The sequence below is a fragment of the Aquarana catesbeiana genome, linkage group LG13, assembly GCF_042186555.1.
Source record: "Aquarana catesbeiana isolate 2022-GZ linkage group LG13, ASM4218655v1, whole genome shotgun sequence".
Classification (NCBI taxonomy): domain Eukaryota; kingdom Metazoa; phylum Chordata; class Amphibia; order Anura; family Ranidae; genus Aquarana; species Aquarana catesbeiana.
This window is the reverse complement of record NC_133336.1, coordinates 159,591,090-159,612,043: the sequence shown is the minus strand read 5'-3', so window position 1 is coordinate 159,612,043 and position 20,954 is coordinate 159,591,090. Positions and strand designations below refer to the sequence as shown.

Genomic DNA, 20,954 nt, shown 5'->3' with positions numbered 1-20,954 from the left:
GCAATGCTGTACCCAAACGAAATTTGCGTCCTTTTCTTCCCACAAATAGAGCTTTCTTTTGATGGTATTTGATCACCTCTGCAGTTTTTATTTTTTGCGCTATAAACGGAAAAAGACCGAAAATTTTGAAAAAAAATGATATTTTCTACTTTTTGTTATAAAAACAAATCCAATAAACTAAATTTTAGTCATACATTTAGGCCAAAATGTATTCGGCCACATGTCTTTGGTAAAAAAAATGTCAATAAGCATATATTTATTGGTTTGCGCTCTCATTTGTTTTTGAAAATGAAGAAAGACAAGAAAAAACTTTTTTTTTTTTCTTTTTTCAATTTTCAAAACTTTGCGACAAAAAGTGAGGTCTGCAAAATACTCACTATACCTCTCAGCAAATAGCTTTGGGTGTCTACTTTCCAAAATGGGGTCATTTGGGGGGGTTTTGTGCCACCTGGGCTTTCCATGGCCTCCGAAACTGTGATAGGCAGTGAAGAGTGAAATCAAAAATTCACGCCCTTAGAATGCCTGAAGGCGGTGCTTGGTTTTCGGGGTCCCGTACGCGGCTAGGCTCCCAAAAAGTCTCACACATGTGGTATCTCCGTACTCAGGAGAAGCAGCAGAATGTATTTTGGGGTGTAATTTCACATATTCCCATGGCATGTTTGAGCAATATATCATTTAGTGACAACTTTGTGCAAAAAAAAAAAAAAAAAAAAATTTGTCTCTTTCCCGCAACTTGTGTCACAATATAAAATATTCCATGGACTCGACATGCCTCTCAGCAAATAGCTTGGGGTGTCTACTTTCCAAAATGGGGTCATTTGGGGGGGTTTTGAACTGTCCTGGCATTTTATGCACAACATTTAGAAGCTTATGTCACACATCACCAACTCTTCTAACCACTTGAAGACAAAGCCCTTTCTGACACTCATTGTTTACATGAAAAAGTTATTTTTTTTTTTTGCAAAAAAATGACTTTGAACCCCCAAACATTATATATTTTTTTAAAGCAAATGCCCTACAGATTAAAATGGTGGGTGTTTCATTTTTTTTTTTTTCACACAGTATTTGCGCAGCGATTTTTCAAACGCATTTTTTGGGGAAAAAACACACTTTTTTAAATTTTAATGCACTAAAACACACTATATTGCCCAAATGTTTGATGAAATAAAAAAGATGATCTTAGGTCGAGTACATGGATACCAAACATGACATGCTTTAAAATTGTGCACAAACGTGCAGTGGCAACAAAATAAATGCATTTTTAAAAGCCTTTACAGGTTACCACTTTAGATTTACAGAGGTCTACTGCAAAAAATTACTGCCCTCGATCTGACCTTCGCGGTGATACCTCACATGCATGGTGCAATTGCTGTTTACGTTTGACGACAGACCGCCGTTTGCGTTCGCCTTAGCGCGAGAGCAGGGGGCGACAGGGGTGCTTTTTTTTTTTATTTTTTTTTTTCTTTATTATTTTTTTGCTTTTTTATCTTATTTTTAAACTGTTCCTTTCATTTTTTTTTTTTTTTTTAATCATTTTTATTGTTATCTCGGGGAATGTAAATATCCCCTATGATAGCAATAGGTAGTGACAGGTACTCTTTTTTGAAAAAATTGGGGTCTATTAGACCCTAGATCTCTCCTCTGCCCTCAAAGCATCTGATGACACCAAGATCGGTGTGATAAAATGCTTCCCCAATTTCCCAATGGCGCTATTTCCATCCGGCGAAATCTAAGTCATAAAATGCTCGTAGCTTCCGGTTTCTTAGGCCATAGAGATGTTTGGAGCCACTCTGGTCTCTGATCAGCTCTATGGTCAGCTGGCTGAATCACCGGCTGCATTCTCAGGTTCCCTGTTGAGACAGGAGAGCCAGAGAAAAACACGGAAGACGGTGGGGGGGGGGGGGCATTCCCTCCCACGGCTTGTAAAAGCAGTCTAGAGGCTAATTAGCCACTAGGATTGCTTTTACATGAAAGCCGACCGCTGGCTGAAAAGAATGATACCAAGATGATACCTAAACCTGCAGGCATCATTCTGGTATAACCATTCAAAGTCGTGAATGGCATACCTGAAGACAAAAAAATGGTTAACAATAAAGCACAGTAAACGGTAAAGTATAAAAAATTGCATACCTGAAAAGCAAACATGATAAAACATAATAACAATAAAACATTGCAGAATAGAATACAGTAAAAAAGAGCAGAACAAGAGAGAGAGAATAGAGAGAGAGAGAGAACAATAAAACGACAACTATTTTTTTTTATTTTATATATATATATTTTTTTTTTTACACTTTTTTTGTAACTAACTTTTATAACGGTAACCGGTTCCAGGTTTGGGTCTCTCAAAATGCGATGGCATCTTGGGAGACCCTGTGAAAGTGTGCCTAGTCTGTGCAATGCTGTACCCTACGCTAATACTCAACTAATGAATGGTAGCGTTCAAAACATTCACCAATGCAAAGACCAGGATTGTCAGGACAGGAGGGACAATAATAGCGGGTGTCACGCCTATATTCGCGCTTGCTGCAGACACGACATCTTTTTTGGGGGTTCGTTGGGTAGGGGTACTCGGGAGGACATAAAGAAAATGCCTCTCATGCAGCCGACTGCATTTGGTTGGGGATGTGAATGGGGGAAGTACGGGCGCTGCAGAAGTGGTGGGTTCCCAATTAGGATTGGCGAATGCAGCAGGAAGGGCACTATGGGCACGACGGGCCTGTGTTTGTCTTCTTGGTGGCAGCGGGACACTACTTGTGCTTGCCACCTCGCCAGCTTGAACTGCACTTATGGGACTCGCCACGTCACCAAGTGTTACTGCAGTGCTGGTTTGACTACGACCGGGGTGTACTAGGCTGCTGGTGCTTGACAGTTCAATAAAAAGCTACCAAAAAAACTGTTAGCGATCGCAGGGATCAGGCCTGACTCTGCGAACGCTGCAGTTATGCGTTAAGTGTTTTGTAAGTGACAGTGATCGATCGATACTGCACTTGGGTGGGCTGGGCCGGGCGGAGGGGCAAAATGCAGGTGCTAGCAGGTATCTGGGCTGATCCCGCTAACACTGCGTTTTTGGGAACCCTAAACTGCTGGGGACGCCAGTATAGATCTGATCGGATCAGATATTGATCCGTTCAGATACTATACCACTAAGGGAGGTGTACGGTGCGTGCGTGGGTGTTAGCGGTACTGGCACTAACCTGACGCTGCCTGGGGCTGGTGCTTGCCAGTTCACCAAAATGCTACCAAAAAAACTGTTAGCGATCGCAGGGATCAGGCCTGACTCTGCGAAAGCTGCAGTTATGCGTTTAGTGTTTTGTAAGTGACAGCGATCGATTGATACTGCACTTGGGCTGGGCCGGGCGGAGGGGCAAAACGCAGGTGCTAGCAGGTATCTGGGCTGATCCCGCTAACACTGTGTTTTTGGGAACTCTAAACTGCTGGGGACGCTAGTATAGATCTGATCGGATCAGATATTGATCCGATCAGATACTATACCACTAAGGGAGGCGTATGCTGCGTGCGTGGGTGTTAGCGGTACTGGCGCTAATCTGACGCTGCCTGGGGCGACGCATATCATCGCCGGGCGATCAGGGGGCTAAACCTTTATTCGGTAATAAACGGCGGGTGCCCTGACACTATAAAAAATAAAAAAACTAACCAGCGTCACCCGTAACAGTTACGGTGATCAGTGGTGAAAGGGTTAACTAGGGGGCAATCAAGGGGTTAAAACATTTATTAGATAGTATATGGGGGTCCCTGACGCTATAAAACGCTGACGGCGAACCTAAATATTTACCTCACTAACTAGCGTCACCAGCGACACTAATACAGCGATCAGAAAAATGATCGCTTAGCGACACTGGTGACGGGGGGTGATCAAGGGGTTAAAACTTTATTAGGGGGGGTTAGGGGGGTATCCTAGACCTACAGGGGGGTAATACTAACTGTCCCAACACTGTAACTGTCACAAACTGACACCAATGCAGTAATCAGAAAAAAAAAAAAAAAAAAACTGCTGGTGTCAGTTTGTGACGGGGGGGGGATCGGGGTGTTTAGTGTGCCTGGCATGTTCTACTGTGTTGTGTAGTGTTGGTGCACTCACATACCTGTCTTCTCTCCTCGGGCCGGAACGGAAATTACCGAGCCGAGGAGAGATGACATCATTTCCTTTGCTGCTGTTTAGCATACAGCAGCAAAGGAATGTTCTCATTGGCCGGCGGCGATCGCGAGGGGGGGGCCACGAACGGATGGCCTCCCCCTCACCTCCGATCGCCGGGGGACAAAAGACGACCGCCTCGGGCACCGGGGGGGGGGGGGGGTTCCGATCGGACCCCCCACCTGCGGAAGGCAAATCACGTATATGTACGTGATTTTGCCTGTCCGTGCCACCTTGCCGACGTAAATCGGCGTGAGGCGGTCGTCAAGTGGTTAACCACTTCAGCCCCAGAAGATTTGGCTGCTGAATGACTGGGCCATTTTTTTGTGATTCGGCACTGCGTCGCTTTAACTGACAATTGAGCAGTTGTGCAACGTTGTACCCAAACAAAATTGATGTTCTTTTTTTTCCCACAAATAGCGCTTTCTTTTGGTGGTATTTAATCACCTCTGCACTCTGCAGTTTTTATTTTTTGCGCTATAAACAAAAAAAGAGCGACAATTTTGAAAAAAAAAGCAACATTTTTAACTTTTTGCTATAATAAATATCCCCCAAAAATATATAAAAAAAAAAAAAACTATGAAAAAAGAAAGCTAAAATACTGATGTGGATTCTCTATAAAATAACAGGTGCTGTGACACCTGTTGCTATAAATCAATATAAAATATGTTGGTGCGCTTGTCAAACTATCCCCATGTGTTGGAGTGGTGCTTATATATAAAATCCTAAACCATAAAAATACCCTATTATCATAATTAGTAAAGTGAATAAGTGCAAATAAATAATCAATCAATAAAGTGAATAAATGCATCAAAAAACATATAAGGGAACACACATCCCTAGATATACGTAGATGGAAAAAAAAAAAAGCAATAAATAGTGTCTAATGGTCAGACAGCTTCACCGCTCATACAGCTATCGCTGTGTTTGCCGAACGAACACTATGCGAAGACGTCACTGACTCCTTCTCCCCACGCGTATCATCACATCACGTGACTTTCTCAAGGATCAACCCCAAACAGATGGGGATAGTTTGATAAGCGCACCAACCTATTTTATATTGATTTATATAAAAAAACTAATTTTTTCCTCAGTTTAGGCCGATATATATTCTTCTACATATTTTTGGTAAAAAAAAAAAAAAAATAATAAAAAAAAAAAATAAAAAATGTAGCCCGACTGGTCAGGAGGTAAACTTACTGGTCGTTCCACCTTCCAATGTTTGTCTGAAAGCTGCATCTCTTCTTTTCCTCTTGACTTCTCATGGCTGCACTTAAGTGTTTGTTTCCGGAGCCTTATGGTCCCATTGGAGTGTTGAAACTTGTACCCTGACGGATGCCTATAGATGCTGCACCTTGCGTGATCACTTTTAAAAGGCGATATTTGACCCTCTGTAATTAAAGGGTCCATTCCCTCAGGTGAGAGGCCATCTTATCCTTTGGTGGAGGGCTGCCTGAATCACTTCTCTGCTTACGGGTGTCCGCTCGCACTTGAAGATGTTGTATTGATCTCTTCTATGGACTGATTTTTTTAATGTTTTATTTGGATTTTAGCGCTGCACTATCTGATATTTTAAAGAATGACAGAACTGAAAGTACAGCTTCCACTCAAAACCTGGGGAGATTTCCCCTAACTTGCTGTCCTGTTAAGTGTCACAGGAACTTGAAGTGATGGGATTAATCTTCATTAAGTCCTTCTAGATTGTAAGCTCTAACGAGCAAGGCCCTCTGATCCCTCCTGTATTGTAACTGTTCTGTTTGCCCCCATGTTGTAAAGTGCTGTGCAAACTGTTGGCGCTATATAAATCTTGTAAAAAAAAAATATTAATAATTAGGGATTCAAAACACATTTTTGGTATGGAGAGCCCACCATCAGAGCGTATGGGAGCTACAACAAACCTGTGAGCAATTCAAATGGCCAAATCCACTCAAAAGTGATAGGTTGGCTTCACTGGCTATTGAAATATAATTAATTCAAATATGAAATACAGACTTATTGTTATTTCAATAAGATTACAAAAGCCAATAAACATTGCTTACGTTCATCTTTTGTAAGAATTACAGGAGTTCAATTTTTTTTTTTTTTTTTTAACATTAGTATTTCTAATACCATCTGAATCTTCCGCAGCTGACAATTTGCACAGCCTTTTGTCACAAAAAAAAGGGAAGAAACATTAAACTATTCCAGGAAGTTGAAGTGCAATGCCCAGACTTTTTTTTTTTTTTTTTTGAACATGCCATTAATACCAGTTAATTTCCACTCTTTGAATTCTAAGGGAACGTAAAAAAAACAGAAGCCCCCTCTCTTTAGTTGTTTGCAGGACAAAGCGATGTGAACGGTACAAAATGCGGAGCAGTTAGTGAACTGTACTTTGGCAGTCTGCGTGTTGTCACTATAAACGATGTTCTGTATACATTAAACAGATTGTGGAGAAAAAAAAAAAAAAAAAGAGGGGGCGAGGTGGAGGCTGAGTATGTCATTCACGTGATACTGATGTATGAATGTCAGAACTTCTTGGCAGTAGGTTGTTTGCCAAAAAATGAGGAGTATGATCTGCATAGTGTGCACGCTTATGCAGGTAAAAATGCTTCTAAATCCAACAATGCTAAATAATATAGGGGGACATGTGATTTGTGTTTGTATTACCATGTTTTTACTGATCAAAATCCGATGCGTGTTTGGGTATACAGGCCCATTAAATGCAATGGGCTGCATTCGGATCTTTAAAAATAAATAATTAAATGCCTGAATGTCTAAAAAATATGATATTTATGGTGCCCCTTTGCAGGAGCCTATATAACCACAAGTTTGTTTGATGGAGGTCTCATGCACACAGGCCATTTTCATTAAACATAAAAGTTACCTGGTAAGTGTAATCAACCTCATGCACACAGTTCATTAGTCTGTGTGTCCAATCCTGGCATTTGTGTGTCTGTGAACCCAGATTCCTGACCAGCCACTGGCTTAGCTAAGAGCCTGAGACAGCCGTTCCCTCCCCCTCCTCCACAGCCCAGTATTCTATCGAGAAATGCCTCCAATGGGTATGCGCATGTGTGGTAACCAAGGTCACTCCAGCTGATATGTTGATCAGCTGGAGTGACGTCAACATAACGAATGCGCAGATCATCGGAGACAGTATACCATGATCTAAAGGCTGAGGGAGAATGTAATTGTCATATTCTGCCTCGCTATTGTGGGACGGGATGTTTGCATCTTGAAGGGTGGGTTTTGTGTGCGTGTTTTAACCCACCCTCAGACACAGCCAAAACATGCCGTTTATCACGTTAAACCCGAATGTACAACAGATAGAAAACATGCCGTTCAATACAGCCAAAACCTGCCAGCCCCAGCGAGGCTTAAGTACGTTCTCCCTCCGCTGTTTGCATAGTGTCAGACAACACCTCCGATCAGGGCCGGTGCTACCACTAGGAAGCTGCCTAGGGGCGCCTGGCCACTGGTGTTCCTACTCTCTTCAACAATCAACTAAGTCTCAGCATCAGCCACCGCTCGGTTCGCACATAGTGTCAGAGGTGCAGTGGCAGCTGGAGACTGGGTCTGTGTCCCGATTACCGAATGAATGGAAGCAAGCAAACATTTATTGATGGGCACTAGTGGGCTATATTGATGGGCGATGGTGAGGCTGCATTTGATGGGCGCTTCATTAAAAATGTGAGGTATGCATGGGCAGGACAAAGGGGGTGGAGTCAAGGGGGTGTGGCAAAATGAAGTTTCGCCTAGGGTGTCAAAAATCCTTGCACCAGCCCTGCCTCCGACGATGTGCACATGCGCTGTATTGATGTCACCCCAGCTGATCACCATATTGGCTGGAGTGACGTTCGTTACTGCGCATGCGCAGAATCATCGGAGGCATTTCTCGATAGAACACGAGTGGTGGAGAACAGCTGCAGCCATCGCTGTGAATGTTTGTTTTTTCCCCAAAGTGTGTGTGTGTGTGTGTGTGTATATATATATATATATAATATCATTACAATGTAAATAAGGTAATAATAATTGTACAAATCTGTTGAAATAGAGAATAAATAAAAGAATAAGACATGTGCAATGATTTGTGTATTATACAATAATGATCTTCAATAACAATAACAAAAAGCCAAATGCATTAAGATTGCACACAGTGGTCAGTGAAATGCTCCCCTATAATGGAGGTCAGTAGGAGAGGGGCCGCCTCTAGTAATTTGTGAGGAGCCTTGGCTCCTGAAGGCTGCACTAAGATAAACCAGATGGTCCTGTATACACATAACACACACGTCCTCTCTCCCCCCCCCCCCCGATAAGATCATACATACATCCGAGAAGGGAACACCTCGATCCTGTCCTTGCCCGACATCTTTCCTCACAGTCTCCGTTCTTCCTTTCCACTGTCACCAATTTCTGCGATCAGGGAGAAAGAAGCACTGCGGTCATGTGACATTAGCGGCAAGGGCGGGGCTTCGTGACCAGTCACATGATGTCGCCCAATCCCTCGCAAGCAGCGATTCGTGAGAACTCTTTTCCAGCCAATTCGTCGAGATCTCCAACACGTCACTTCCGGTTACTGGTTGTAATTGGAGATTTCGACGAGTTCCTCACTTTGGTTTTTTCACTACATTTCTGACTAGAGGAATACATTACTCTGGATAATTGGGGCTTTGCCTGTACTATACACCTGCGGTTTCTAGCTACAGTTATTTGAATGGCCCCACCCGCTAACCTTGATTGGGCAATCTATATGCCAGAGACAAAGATGGCCAACTAGGTCGTATGGGAGGTGGGCGCGCTATCTCTCTGTATTCTCTATGGTTCCGCTTTGTGAAGACGCATGCGCGGTGATTTCCTGCCGGAACGCATGCTGATGAAATAGTGCGGCGTGTGCCGAAGGAAGTGTCGTGCGGCCCGGTTACTTTATCCTAGCAGCCACGGGAGCGGAAACAAGTGAGTATGGGTTTTCTTATGAGGGCAAGCGGACTGGTCCTTGTCTTGTTTGTTTCCTCAGTCTATAGGCTCGTGTGTGAGCTCAGCCACCCTAGGAGAGGTGTGCATTCGGCCTGTGGTGGGACCTCCTACATTGCCTTATGCTGGATGTGATGTTCCATTCAGTGATCACACTGGGGAATGTGAGGACTGCACATCCCATGTTCTCTGGATATCAACAATCTGAGAGGACTGGGCATGTTTGCACATTGTAGGCCAGGTTCACATGGATCTGTATAAGTGACTCTATTCACACTTGTGCGATGCAGGAACTCCAGCTAAATGGTGTCTGTTCCTGCACATCCTATTTTGTAGGTGCACATCCTTTTTAGGCTAGATTTCATCTGTGTGGCTGGGGAAAGTGTGCAAGAGTGCACATCTTCCCACCCGCAGGGAAACGCACTGCACTTCAGCAGATGCATGGGGGGTGCCATTAATTCTAGGCCCCATGCACAATCTCTCCTAGCCATCTTTCCTCCTGGCACCGGTGTTTTGGCAGAAAAAAAAAAACAATTGATGCTTGTAAACACGTGTAATGTGTTTAGGTGTGTCAAGCGCCTGGGCATTAACTAATTTCATTGGTTAAAATAATTCTGGTCATTTAAAAGAGAAGTGTGTTGTGTTGTTTTTTTTCCCACATTTATACTTGCCTAGGTCCGATGCTACATCTGTCCCCCGGTGCCTCTGCACTGAGAACCGAGCGATCAAACATTGCCGATGGCTCGGTTCTCACAGCTCCCCGAGCAGAGAGCTGCTGCCTATCAGTAGTTCTCCTCTCTGCTCCCCCCGCACTCACTGGAGCATTGAGCTGTGGATGGGCCGTCTCAGGTCACAGTCCAGGCACCCGGCGGATCCAGACTTTATTTTCGTGATGACGCGGTGCCTGGACTGATTCCTGTCCTGTGACATCAGCAGAGAGTGGGCTTCAGCCCACTCTCTGCTGAAAACGGGTCACAGGAGTGCAAAACAAATTGCACTCCTGTGACCCGTAGGAGAAGCCCAGCCAAATGAGCTCAAGCTGAACTTCTCCTTTTAAGCTTTAAAAAAAAAAAAGGCTAGAAGCTGATCGGTTGTCATGCACAGCTGTTCCAGATTCTGGCTAAACACAGCTGCATATTAGCTTATGTGCCTAGGCATTTATATGTGTATTTGTGTGCTGCAAACAGGGGCATAGAAAATGAGAAGTTCATACAATGAATATTTCAGCCAACAGCAAAGGTTTACATGTATGCACGTCTAAATGCCACTCGCCTGCAAACATCCATAAACGCACATAATTACATGTCAACACAAGTATTTTCTCAGCTGGATTTTTGTGCGAGCCCCTGGCAGAAAGATCCAATGTACATAGCAGTATTCTAATATGCCTGTGTGCATGAGGCCTAAGGCCTGGTTCGCATCTGTGCGTGTGCACATTGCAGTTAGAAGAGCCCATTCATTTCAATGGCCTGCCTTACCAATAAGAAATGCACAGAAAGAGATTGATGAGAGAGAGAGAGATATCTCTCTCTCTCTATCTCTCTCTGATCTCCAGCTTTAGATTGTTCATGCCGTGCAGGCTGAGTCAGAGATTGTTATATCCTCCGCCCAACATTCCTACTCGGCCAATAAGAGGAAGCTTTTATTCATTGATAAAATACAAAGCTTTCTGTAAATGGCTGAGCACCACTCAGACCTACCCTATTGTGTTCTGGGTATGAGACAGGAAGGTCTCCTCTCACACCCGAAACGCGGTGCTATATACTGTATGAAGCCTCTGCTACATTTAGTTTTTACAGCACATCCAGCAGCTGTTAGTAAGGGAAATCGTTTGCACTCAAACTAGTGTTGGAGATCAACTTTAAATCGTGCCACATTGAACCGCATTGTTAGGCAGCGTCACGTGGTTTGGCGCATGCAAAAATGCCCCCCGTTTGCCGATGTGTGGGAATGCCATTATGAATTTATAGCACCTCCCCACACATCTACTAAAGAATAGCGCATTCAGCTGAAAAATCACGTGTGATCCAGACCTGCAGTAATGTGGACCTAGACTAAGGCTGGATTCAGATTATTGCAATGCAGGAATGTGAGAGAAACACGCTGCCAAGATGACACCCCTACACATCAGCAAAAGGCCCATATTTATGTACATACTAAGCCACAAGATGCCATGTCACCATGTCGTTCCATGTGGCACAATTTTAAAATTAAGGGTCAGGAACTTCTTTCCACGCATTTTTCATGGGTATGGGAAGGTATGCTTCAAATATACTGGATTTTTTTTCTGCCAAAAATTAGATTAAAAAATGCCTCTAATGTTGCGCAAGTATACACGTTTATGAACATATGGCGTTGAGCGTAAATGCATTCAATTAGCCAGATTCAATTATTTTGGCCATTGGAACTGTTTTTTATGTCTCTAAATGCTGCTGTGCTGGGCGGTTATTCAAGCGCAATTCTACCAAATGACAAGGTAAGATGCTTTGTCTCCTGTGTGTCTGATTCACACCACTGTGTTGTGGTGGTATGCAGGCACAGTGTGCTGAAAAAGAGTAGTGCATGCACCAGCCTTTTTCAGCGCAGTGTGAGGGCACTATGTATCAGCCAATTGAACTCTATGAAATATCTGTGTAACATTTCAGTAAACTTCTTAAGAAAAAAAAAAAAGAGGGGGGGGGGGGGGGCGCAGTGCTGTACAGAGCAGTGATCCCCAGTGGCCTGGACCTCACACCAGTCACGGTGTTGTAGAGCACTGGCTGGTGTTAATGGACCTTTAGAGGCATAACAAAAATATGCTGGACTCCTGTAAAAGCAGTGTTTTTAATGCCATTTCCATGAAACTTTAAAGGAGAAGTCCAGCTTAAGCTTGTTTTGTAGGAATGCGGTTCATCTGTGACCCGTCTTTAGTAGAAAGCGGGCTGAAGTCCACCCTCTGCCGACGTCATGGATGTCAGTCCATACTCCGCGTCATCACGACAATAAAGTGGATCCGCCAGGTGCCTGGACTGACAACGGGCTCAGCCTCTCAGCAAGCCACTGGGCCGGCCGCCTCCTCCACAGCCCAGCGCCCCAATAAGTGAGGAGGGTGCAAAGCGGAGAGCTACGACTGACCCCTTACAGTAGTGATTATCTGCTTTTTTTTGTTTTATAAAGGGTTAATTTTTTTTTTTTTTTTTTAACCCCATTATGTTACTAAACGTCTTAGACTTGGTTCACATCTATGTGTTTTTGGTGCTTTTTGCAGAAACGCACTACAGTTCATTTACATGGTTTCCTATGGGACACGTTCACATCTGTGCTTTTTTTCAGTCGCTGCATATTTGGAAAGAGTCGGGGACTTTTTTTAACGCAAAACAGTGCTTTTTTGGTTCAATATATTTCAATGATGAAGCTGCAGAAAAGCATGTAATGCGTTTTTTGCATCAATTTGTTTTTTTAATCTACTCAACAACAAATTGGCCAAAAAAAATGCAAAAACACAACTCGCAGCAAAATCACGTGTGCAAAAATCAAAACGCACTGCAGAAACAGATCAAAAGCAAACTGCATAGATGTGTACCGAGCCTTATGCTGGCCTAACTGATCAATTTTCAGACGAGAATATTCAGACGAAAAATCTTTGTACATTCGCTGAATGAAAGAATGTTGTTTGAAATTTTCACTTGTTTTTAAAATGAATGTAATATCTGAACGAAAACCACATATACTGTCTGAAAATTCCTTTGACCACGAAGTTTTCTATTTTCAAATTTTCCTGTCACTGTGGTTGAAAATGAACGTCGATTTGACCCCACTAACCATCAGAAAATCAAACGAACGTTCTTAAAAAGACATTTTTTTTGAAGAAGAAGACCTTGATTGTTTTTTAAATTAAAAAAAAAAAAAAAAATTGATATGAGTCTGATATTTACCAGATTCACTCTTTAATAGTATGTACAGTATATCTCTCCTAATAGTATATACTATATCTCTTCTAATAGTATATCTCCTCTAATAGTATATACAGTATATCTCTTCTGTCAGTTATTCTCAGAGTGGATTAGATACTTTGCTCCCTAACAATATAGTTGGTTATTTATATTTACCACTGCATTACCTTTTTTTTACTTTGCATATTAACTAAATTATACACCACACACTTTTTTTTTTTTAAGGTTATTAACCGATTAATCAAAACGATAATAGGCCAACTAATAGATTATGAAAATAATCGTTAGTTATAGCCCTAGATTTGTTTTTGCAAGGCTTTTTCTGATGTGAAAAATCACTTATTCACTTCGCTGTAAGGCCTCATGCACATTAGGCATAAAAATATGCTGATTATACATGTGTTTTTCTTTCAGCCCTTAGAAGCAACTCTGTTATTTTATGTGTTCATGCACATTTGGGCATATACAGGCTGAGAAAAAATTCAGTCGCAAGTATTTTTTTGAGAAGAGCTTTTGGGCAGAAAAAAAAAAGAACACTTGACGCACCTAAACATGGTGTTTGGATGCATCAAGCATATTTAATGGATATGTAAAGGTTTTTTTTTTTTTTTTTTTTAAAACATGTCATACTTGCCTCTTCTGTGCAGTTGGTTTTCCACAGAGTGGCCCCGATCCTCCTCTTCTGGGGTCCTTCAGTGACGCTTTTGGCTCCTCCTCTTCTCGAGTGCCCTGTTGGAGAGCTGCTCTCCCTCGGGGCACTGCTGCATCCATTGACACAGACTGCAGGACTTGGCCCTGGCTCCCGCGTCATTGGATTTGATTGACGGCAGCGGGAGCCAATGGCTACACTGCTATCAATCTATCCAATCAGGATCCGAGAAACCAGTAGGAGCTGATGTGCTCGTCCCCGTCGCTGGAAAGACCGGGTTCAGGTAAGTAAAAGGGGGGGCTCTGGGGGGCTGCTGTATCACAGGAGGTTTTTCACCTTAATGCAAAGAATGCGATAAGATGAAAAACCTTGAGGGTTTACAACCCCTTTTAAGTGTACAGTGTAAGTGCAGTGTTTTGGGGCAAAAAAAAAAAGCTTATAGCTATGCCTAACCTCATGTACAATATGCTCTATAGGAGCGTTTTTTGTACTGCCTTTTTCTGCCAAGGGTTCCAGCGTTTTATCTGTTTCCTTGTGTACACGGCCCCTAATTGCTTTCTTGTTAAAGATACAAATTTGTTTTTATAGGGAATTGTTTGATATGGACTTTTCATTGATTAATATACAAGGTGGTTTTGAGACAAGCTCTATTTACAAGAAAGTGCTTTTATTTTTATTTCAACCTCAACCTTGTTTTTTCCTATCTTTGCACCCCCTACAACAGTGGTTATCAACTCCTGTTCTCAGGACCCACTAACAGGCCAGGTTTGCAAGATAACTGAAATACATTACAGGCGCTATAATTTGCTGCTCAGTGATTGAAGTATTCTAGTCTGCATCTCCCCAGGGTAATACTTAGAGTCTGGCCTGTTAGTGGGTCTTGAGGACAGGAGTTGAGAACCACTGCCCTACAACCTAACCAACACTCCCTTTCCTCTCTCTGACCACAACCTCATCACTTTCAGAATGTGATTGTCTCCAACCACCTGTCCCACCAAGCAGAAAACAATTACCCGCAGAAACCTTTGCCACTTTATTCCTTCTCTTCTACTCTGCAACTGACCACCTCCCATGACAAAATCTCGCCCCTTTCTTGCCCCGACCTGGCCACCTCTATCTGCAACAGTTCACATTTATCCTCACTGGGCTCTCTTGCTCCTCTCCATTAAACAAAATATCAGGCCCCGACCATTACAACTTTGGCAGACCACCGACACCAGAAACCTTAGTACCCCTTTCACACTGGGGTGTTTTTCAGCCGCTTTTGTGCTAAATATAGGGCCTGAAAAACGCCTCCCCTGCAGCCCCAGTGTGAGTGCTTTCACACTGGGGCAGTGCGCTTGCAGTACGTTAGAAAAAGTTCTGCAAGCAGCATCTTTCGGGCGTTGCAGGAGCGGTGTATACACGACCCATGCCATTAAAATCAATGGGCACCGCTGCTGAATTGCCTGCAAAGCTCTTTGGCAGCAGCGCTTTGCGCGCACTTTTAACAGTTTATTCGGTTGGTAAAAAGCGCTGCTAATATTAGCGGTGCTTTACCATTGTTATAGCGGCACTTTACCACTAATGCCCCGCCCCAGTGTGAAAGTAGCCTAAGAGACATAGCTGTGCACTGGAGTGAGTGTGGCATAAAACCAAATCCCAGCATGTGTTCACCCTATATAAATCTGCCTTCTTAAAATACAGTTCCTCCCTCCACGCTGCTAAACAAGCCTACTTTGTCACCCTCATTAATACTCTGTCATCCAGTCCTCGTCGTCTCTACTTTCTCCACCTAGTAACTCGCTCACGATATTGGCAATCAGTTCAAAAACAAGATTGATGGAACCACTTACCTCCTCTCCCTAAATTTCTCCAGTCTCTGCAGGAGTATGGCACTCTCACTTTTTCAAATCAATCTATCCAAATCTTCCATCCTTAACATTTCAGTGGGCAAGGACACGGTCAAATTTCTGCATTCAGCGTTCCCCCTTCACTGGGCGACTGACTCTATTCATTACTTGGGAGTTGACATTACTTCTCATCTTTCTAACCTGTATTCAGCGAACTTTGCCCCATTACTCACCCGTTTTAGAGCGGATCTCCTCCATTGGCATTCACTCACATTAATGTGGTTTGGTTGCTGCAACGCCCTCAAGATGACCATGCTTCTGAGGGTTTTGTACCTGCTGCAGGCACTTCATATCCACCTTCCCCTAGTTTTCTTCAAGTCAGTGGCCTCCATGTTCTGCAATTTTGTTTGGTCCCATCGCAGGCCACGCAATAGGCTTCGACTTCCTTATCTCGCAAAACATAGGGGAGAGGTGGGCCTCCCAGATGTGAGAGCCCGCTACAGAGCGGCTCATCTCACCAATCTGGTGGATTGGCACTGCTGTGTCGGGTGAAACACTGGGTGTCCATGGAAATGGAAGACTAACGACATGGCTAAGACCTGGCCATGGATCACCTTGCCCCTACCGAAAAACCTCATTAATCACCCTACCTTGGGCAGCACACTTTTGGTGGCTAGAGACACCCTTCGCAATTCCACAGTGTCACCACTACCCTCTCTTATGGTGCTGGTTCTGGGCATTCCAGAATTCGCGCCTGGCCTTCAGAAACCTCACCTCCAGCGATTGGCTGAGGGCGGCCAGCTACAACTTTCCTCTGATGCCGGGATGTCCACTACAGATCCCCCCTTAGACTTCTGGAGTGGTCTTCATTTGCGCAATTTCCTTTGCAGGTGTTCGCGGATCCTGGGCATATCATGTCAGCTCGCGGAACTGGAACACATTTGTCACCATGGAGAGCCGGTTTGTCATGGTCTCTCGATAATCTAATCTATGCCTCTTTGACTCGACCGGTGAATGGGTTTGTTCCCCCGTTCCTCTCTAAGTGGGAATCGGATCTAGGCACCCAGTTCACTGACTCTCAGAAGGAGAAGATCCTTTTATTTTGCTCAAGTCCTACATAGCTACCAAAGTTCAAGAGACCTAGGGAGATTAGGGAAGTAAACAAGTGGCTGAGGAGCTGGTGTAGTAAGGAGGGGGGTTGAGTTCTATAGAAGGGATGGACTCCACCTAAATGAGTGCAGATCTGCTGGGAGTAAAGATGGCCAAAACATTAGAGGGGGTTTTTAAACTAGGCGACGGGGGGGGGGGGGATCCAGAGGTAGAAATGGTCAGCGCGGAACATAGTCCAGAGGGTAGTATTGGGGGCATTAGTGGTAGGTTGACTAAAGCACATAAACCCAAGGTAAGTATAGTAACAAGTCCTAGTTGCAATCTCGGAACACCCAATAAGAGGACCGTATGCGACCGCTCTAAACTACGTGGCATGTTCACCAGGCGGATAAGATGGGTGAACTAGAGATACTGTTGAACGAGGAGGATTTAGATTTTGTGGGAATTTCAGAGACCTGGTTCAACAGCTTTCATGATTGGTTTGCAACCATTCAAGGGTATACCCTTTATCGCAGGGATAGAGAGGGTAAAAAAGGGGGAGGAGCATGCCTATATATCAAGAATAATGTACAAGTGAATATGGGAGATGACATAACCAAGGGAGCTAGGGAGGAGTTGGAATCCTTATGGGTAGAGCTCCAAAGGGATGAAGCTAAGGGGAAAATAATACTGGGAGTATGCTGTAGGCATAGGGAGGAGGGGGAGGTAGACCTCCTATCACAATTTGGATTAGCAGCAAGATGGGAAGAGTTATAATGGGGGGTTTTAATTATCCAGACAGACTGGGCGGAGGGAACCATGCATTCGTCTAAGGCTCGCCAGTTCCTAAATGTCTTGCGATCACAGCTCAATTGGCTTCAGTATAAAACTCACAGATAACATAAGGGAAATACAAAGACACTGAATTTCAAAAGAGCCAACTTCCCTAAACTACAAACTTTGCTAGAAGATATAAATTGGGATAAAATCTTAGGAACAAAGAACATGGAGGAGAGATGGGTTTGCTTTAAGAGCATTTTAAATAAGGGCATTAGCCAGTGCATCCCATTGGGTAGTAAATTTAAAAAGGCAAACAAAAGTCCCGGATGGCTTAAGGCCAATGTAAAAATGTATATAAAAGCAAAAGAGAAGGCCTTCAAAAAATACAAGGTTGAGGGATCATTAGCATTCAAACTTTAGAAAGAATGCATCAAGAAATGTAAAGGTGCAATTAGGGTGGCTAAGATAGAATACGAAAGGAGGAGAGCAAAAAAAATCCCAAGAAATTCTTTACGTATGTAAACAGTAAAAAAAGGGAACCCTTACTGGAGAAGTCACGGTGGTGTAGTAGCCCATTTGACTTAACGCGTATAGGGGGAAGAAGTCGCAGTGGCAACGTCATCCCGCGAGCATCTTGATGTTTTTATGCATTCTGAGCCCGCACTGCTCAAGTGCTGCGTTTGTGAGTAACATTTTATGTTATTATGAGGAAATAAACAGTTTTGATATACAGAGAGCACTAGATTTTGCCTTTTCTGTTCCTATGTGCACCGGACCCCATTGAGGGAATCTGTACTGGCTGGTATCCATCTAATCAGCCGGAGGCAGCACGTATGGAATAGGAGCTCCATGACCAGCTGATTTGTTTATATCCCTGAGAGGGATCCTGCTTTTTCTGATAAAACGGGTCAGAACGTGAGGTGAGCGGCTAGGATATTGAGGTGGAGGAGAGCACTTGCATTTTCAACGTTTATGCACTAGTGGTGTGTTGTGCATTTTTGTGCAGAAGACTGAGGATTATTTTTGTGCATTTGTACTCTTATATTTATTCAATTTTTTTTTTTTTTTTTTTTTTTGTGTGTGGACTTTATCTTTATTGTCTAATGTTCATTATTCCCATATAGGGAACATGTATATTTCATTATTGTGTATTGTTCACTATTCCCAGTCAGGGAACACAAATATTTGAGCACTCAATATCTTGCTTTATTGCAAGTTAATCATCTATTCTCTTTAAGGATTTATTGGTAGTTATTTAGGAAGCGCAACACTGTTTTGTTATGTATAGTAAAAAAAGGGAGGACAGACCATATTGGGCCCCATAAAGCATGAGGAAGGACATCTGGTTACAAAGGATGGGGAGATGGTGAAGGTATTGAATTTATTATTCTCAATCTTCACGAGGGAATCTGGGGGCTTCAGTAACCAAAACTGCAGTTTTTATCCTTGTAACACATCACAGGAAGCACCCTCATGGCTAACAGAGGACAGAATTCGAATTGGACTTGGGGAAATTTATCATTAATCACCAGGACCGCATGGTTTGCGCCCGAGGGTACTTGGGGAACTCAGTCAAGTAATTGCCAGACCATTGTTCCTAATTTTTACTGACTGGAATGGTACCAGCGGATTGGAGAAAAGCCAATGTAGCACCAATATTCAAAAAGGGCCCAAAATACATCCCTGGGAATTACAGATCATTTAGCCTAACATCGATAGTATGCAAGCTCTCGGAGGGGATAAGGGACTATATACAAGATTTTAGTAATGAAAATGGTATCGTTAGCAGTAATCAGCATGGATTCATGTAGAATCGTTCTTGCCAAACCAATCTATTAATCTTCCATGAGGAGGTGAGTTGCCATCTAGATAAAGGAAGGGCCGTAGACGTGGTGTATCTGTTTTTTGCAAAAGCATCTAACACAGTTCCCCATAAATGTTTACTGTAGAAAAGGTCCGTTGGCATGGACCATAGGGGGAGTACATGGATTGAAAACTGGCTACAAGGCGAGTTCAGAGGGTGGTGATAAATGGGGAATACTCTGAATGGTCAGGGGTGGGTGGTGGGGTCCCATAGGGTTCTGTGCTGGGACCAGTCCCATCTAATTTGTTCATAAACGACCTGGAGGCTGGGGTAAACAGTTCAATCTCAATGTAGAAAAATGTAAAATAATGCATTTGGGTGGCAAAAATATGAATGCAATCTATACACTAGGGGGAGAACCTCTGGGGAATCTAGGATGGAAAAGGACCTGGGGGTCCTAGTAGATGATAGGCTCAGCAATGGCATGCAGTGCCAAGCTGCTGTTAACAAAGCAAACAGAATATTGGCATGTAGGGCTGGGAGATTTTCTTAAAAAAAAAAAAAACTCTGTTCGTGATTCGAATCATGCATTAAAAAAGGATTAACTCCAGGGATAAAGCGATATTTCTCCCACTCTACAAGACTCTGTTCCGGCCGCACCTGAAGTATGCTGTCCAGTTCTGGGCACCAGTCCCCAGGAAGGATGTACTGGAAATGGAGCGAGTACAAAGAAGGGCAAATGAAGAAAGGTTGCGAGCACTGAACTTATTCTCTCTGGAGAAGAGGCGCTTGAGAGGGGATATGATTTCAATTTACAAATACCATACTGGTGACCCCACAAAGGGATAAAACTTTTTCGCGGAAGGGAGTTTAACAAGACTCGTGGCCACTCACTAAAATTAGAAGAAAAGAGGTTAAACCTTATATTACGTAGAGGGTTCTTTACTGTAATGCCGCGTACAGACAATCGGAATTTCCGACAACAAATGTTCGATGTGAGCTTGTTGTCGGAAATTTCGACCGTGTGTAGGCTCCATCGGACATTTGTTGTTGGAAGCTTCGACAACAAAAATTCGAGAGCTGGTTCTCAAATTTTCCGACAACAAAAACTGTTGTCGGAAATTCCCATCGTGTGTACACAATTCCGACGCAAAAAATTCCACGCATGCTCGGAATCAAGCAGAAGAGCCGCACTGGCTATTAAACTTCATCTTTCTCGGCTCGTTGTACGTCACCGCGTTCTTGATGTTCGGAATTTCCGACAACATTTGTGCGACTGTGTGTATGCAAGACAAGTTTCAGCCAACATACGTCGGAAAGAAATCCACGGGTTTGTTGTGGGAAAATCCTGTCCTAACCTAGCATAAGAGCGCCGAGGATGTGGAATTCCCTTCCACAGGCGGTGGTCTCAGCGAGGGGCATCGATGGTTTCAAAAAACTATTAGATAAGCACCTGAACGACCGCAACATATAGGGATATACAATGTAATACTGACATATAATCACACACATAGGTTGGACTTGATGGATGTCTCCTCTCCTTTTTTTTTTTTTTTTTCCCAACCTCGCCTACTATGTGTGTGTGTATGTGTGTGTGTGTATATGTATGTGTATATAATATATATATATATATATATATATATATATATATAATCTCTTGTTACAAGATCCTGACCCGATGGTATAGGGTACCCACTACTCTGCACCGTTTCTTTTCACAAGTCTCAAGTCTGTGTTGGCGGTGTGGCAATGCAGAGGGAACGAT

The 20,954-nt window shown here is 43.3% G+C and overlaps 2 protein-coding genes across 2 annotated transcripts in view; one reads left to right on the top strand and one right to left on the bottom strand.

Moving 5' to 3' along the window:
- The window catches only part of ATP6V1D (ATPase H+ transporting V1 subunit D), a 56,080-nt gene extending 47,453 nt beyond the window's left edge, over positions 1-8,627 (bottom strand). Inside the window, exon 1 of the mRNA XM_073609355.1 lies at positions 8,461-8,627. Within this exon, the coding sequence (XP_073465456.1) occupies positions 8,461-8,501 (41 nt within the window). The 5' untranslated portion in view covers positions 8,502-8,627. The remainder of the gene's footprint in view (positions 1-8,460) is intronic.
- Positions 8,628-8,949: 322 nt separating this feature from the next.
- Positions 8,950-20,954, top strand: part of EIF2S1 (eukaryotic translation initiation factor 2 subunit alpha) — a 51,923-nt gene continuing 39,918 nt past the window's right edge. The window contains exon 1 of the mRNA XM_073609354.1: positions 8,950-9,085. The gene's annotated coding sequence lies outside the window, so the exon portion shown is untranslated. The remainder of the gene's footprint in view (positions 9,086-20,954) is intronic.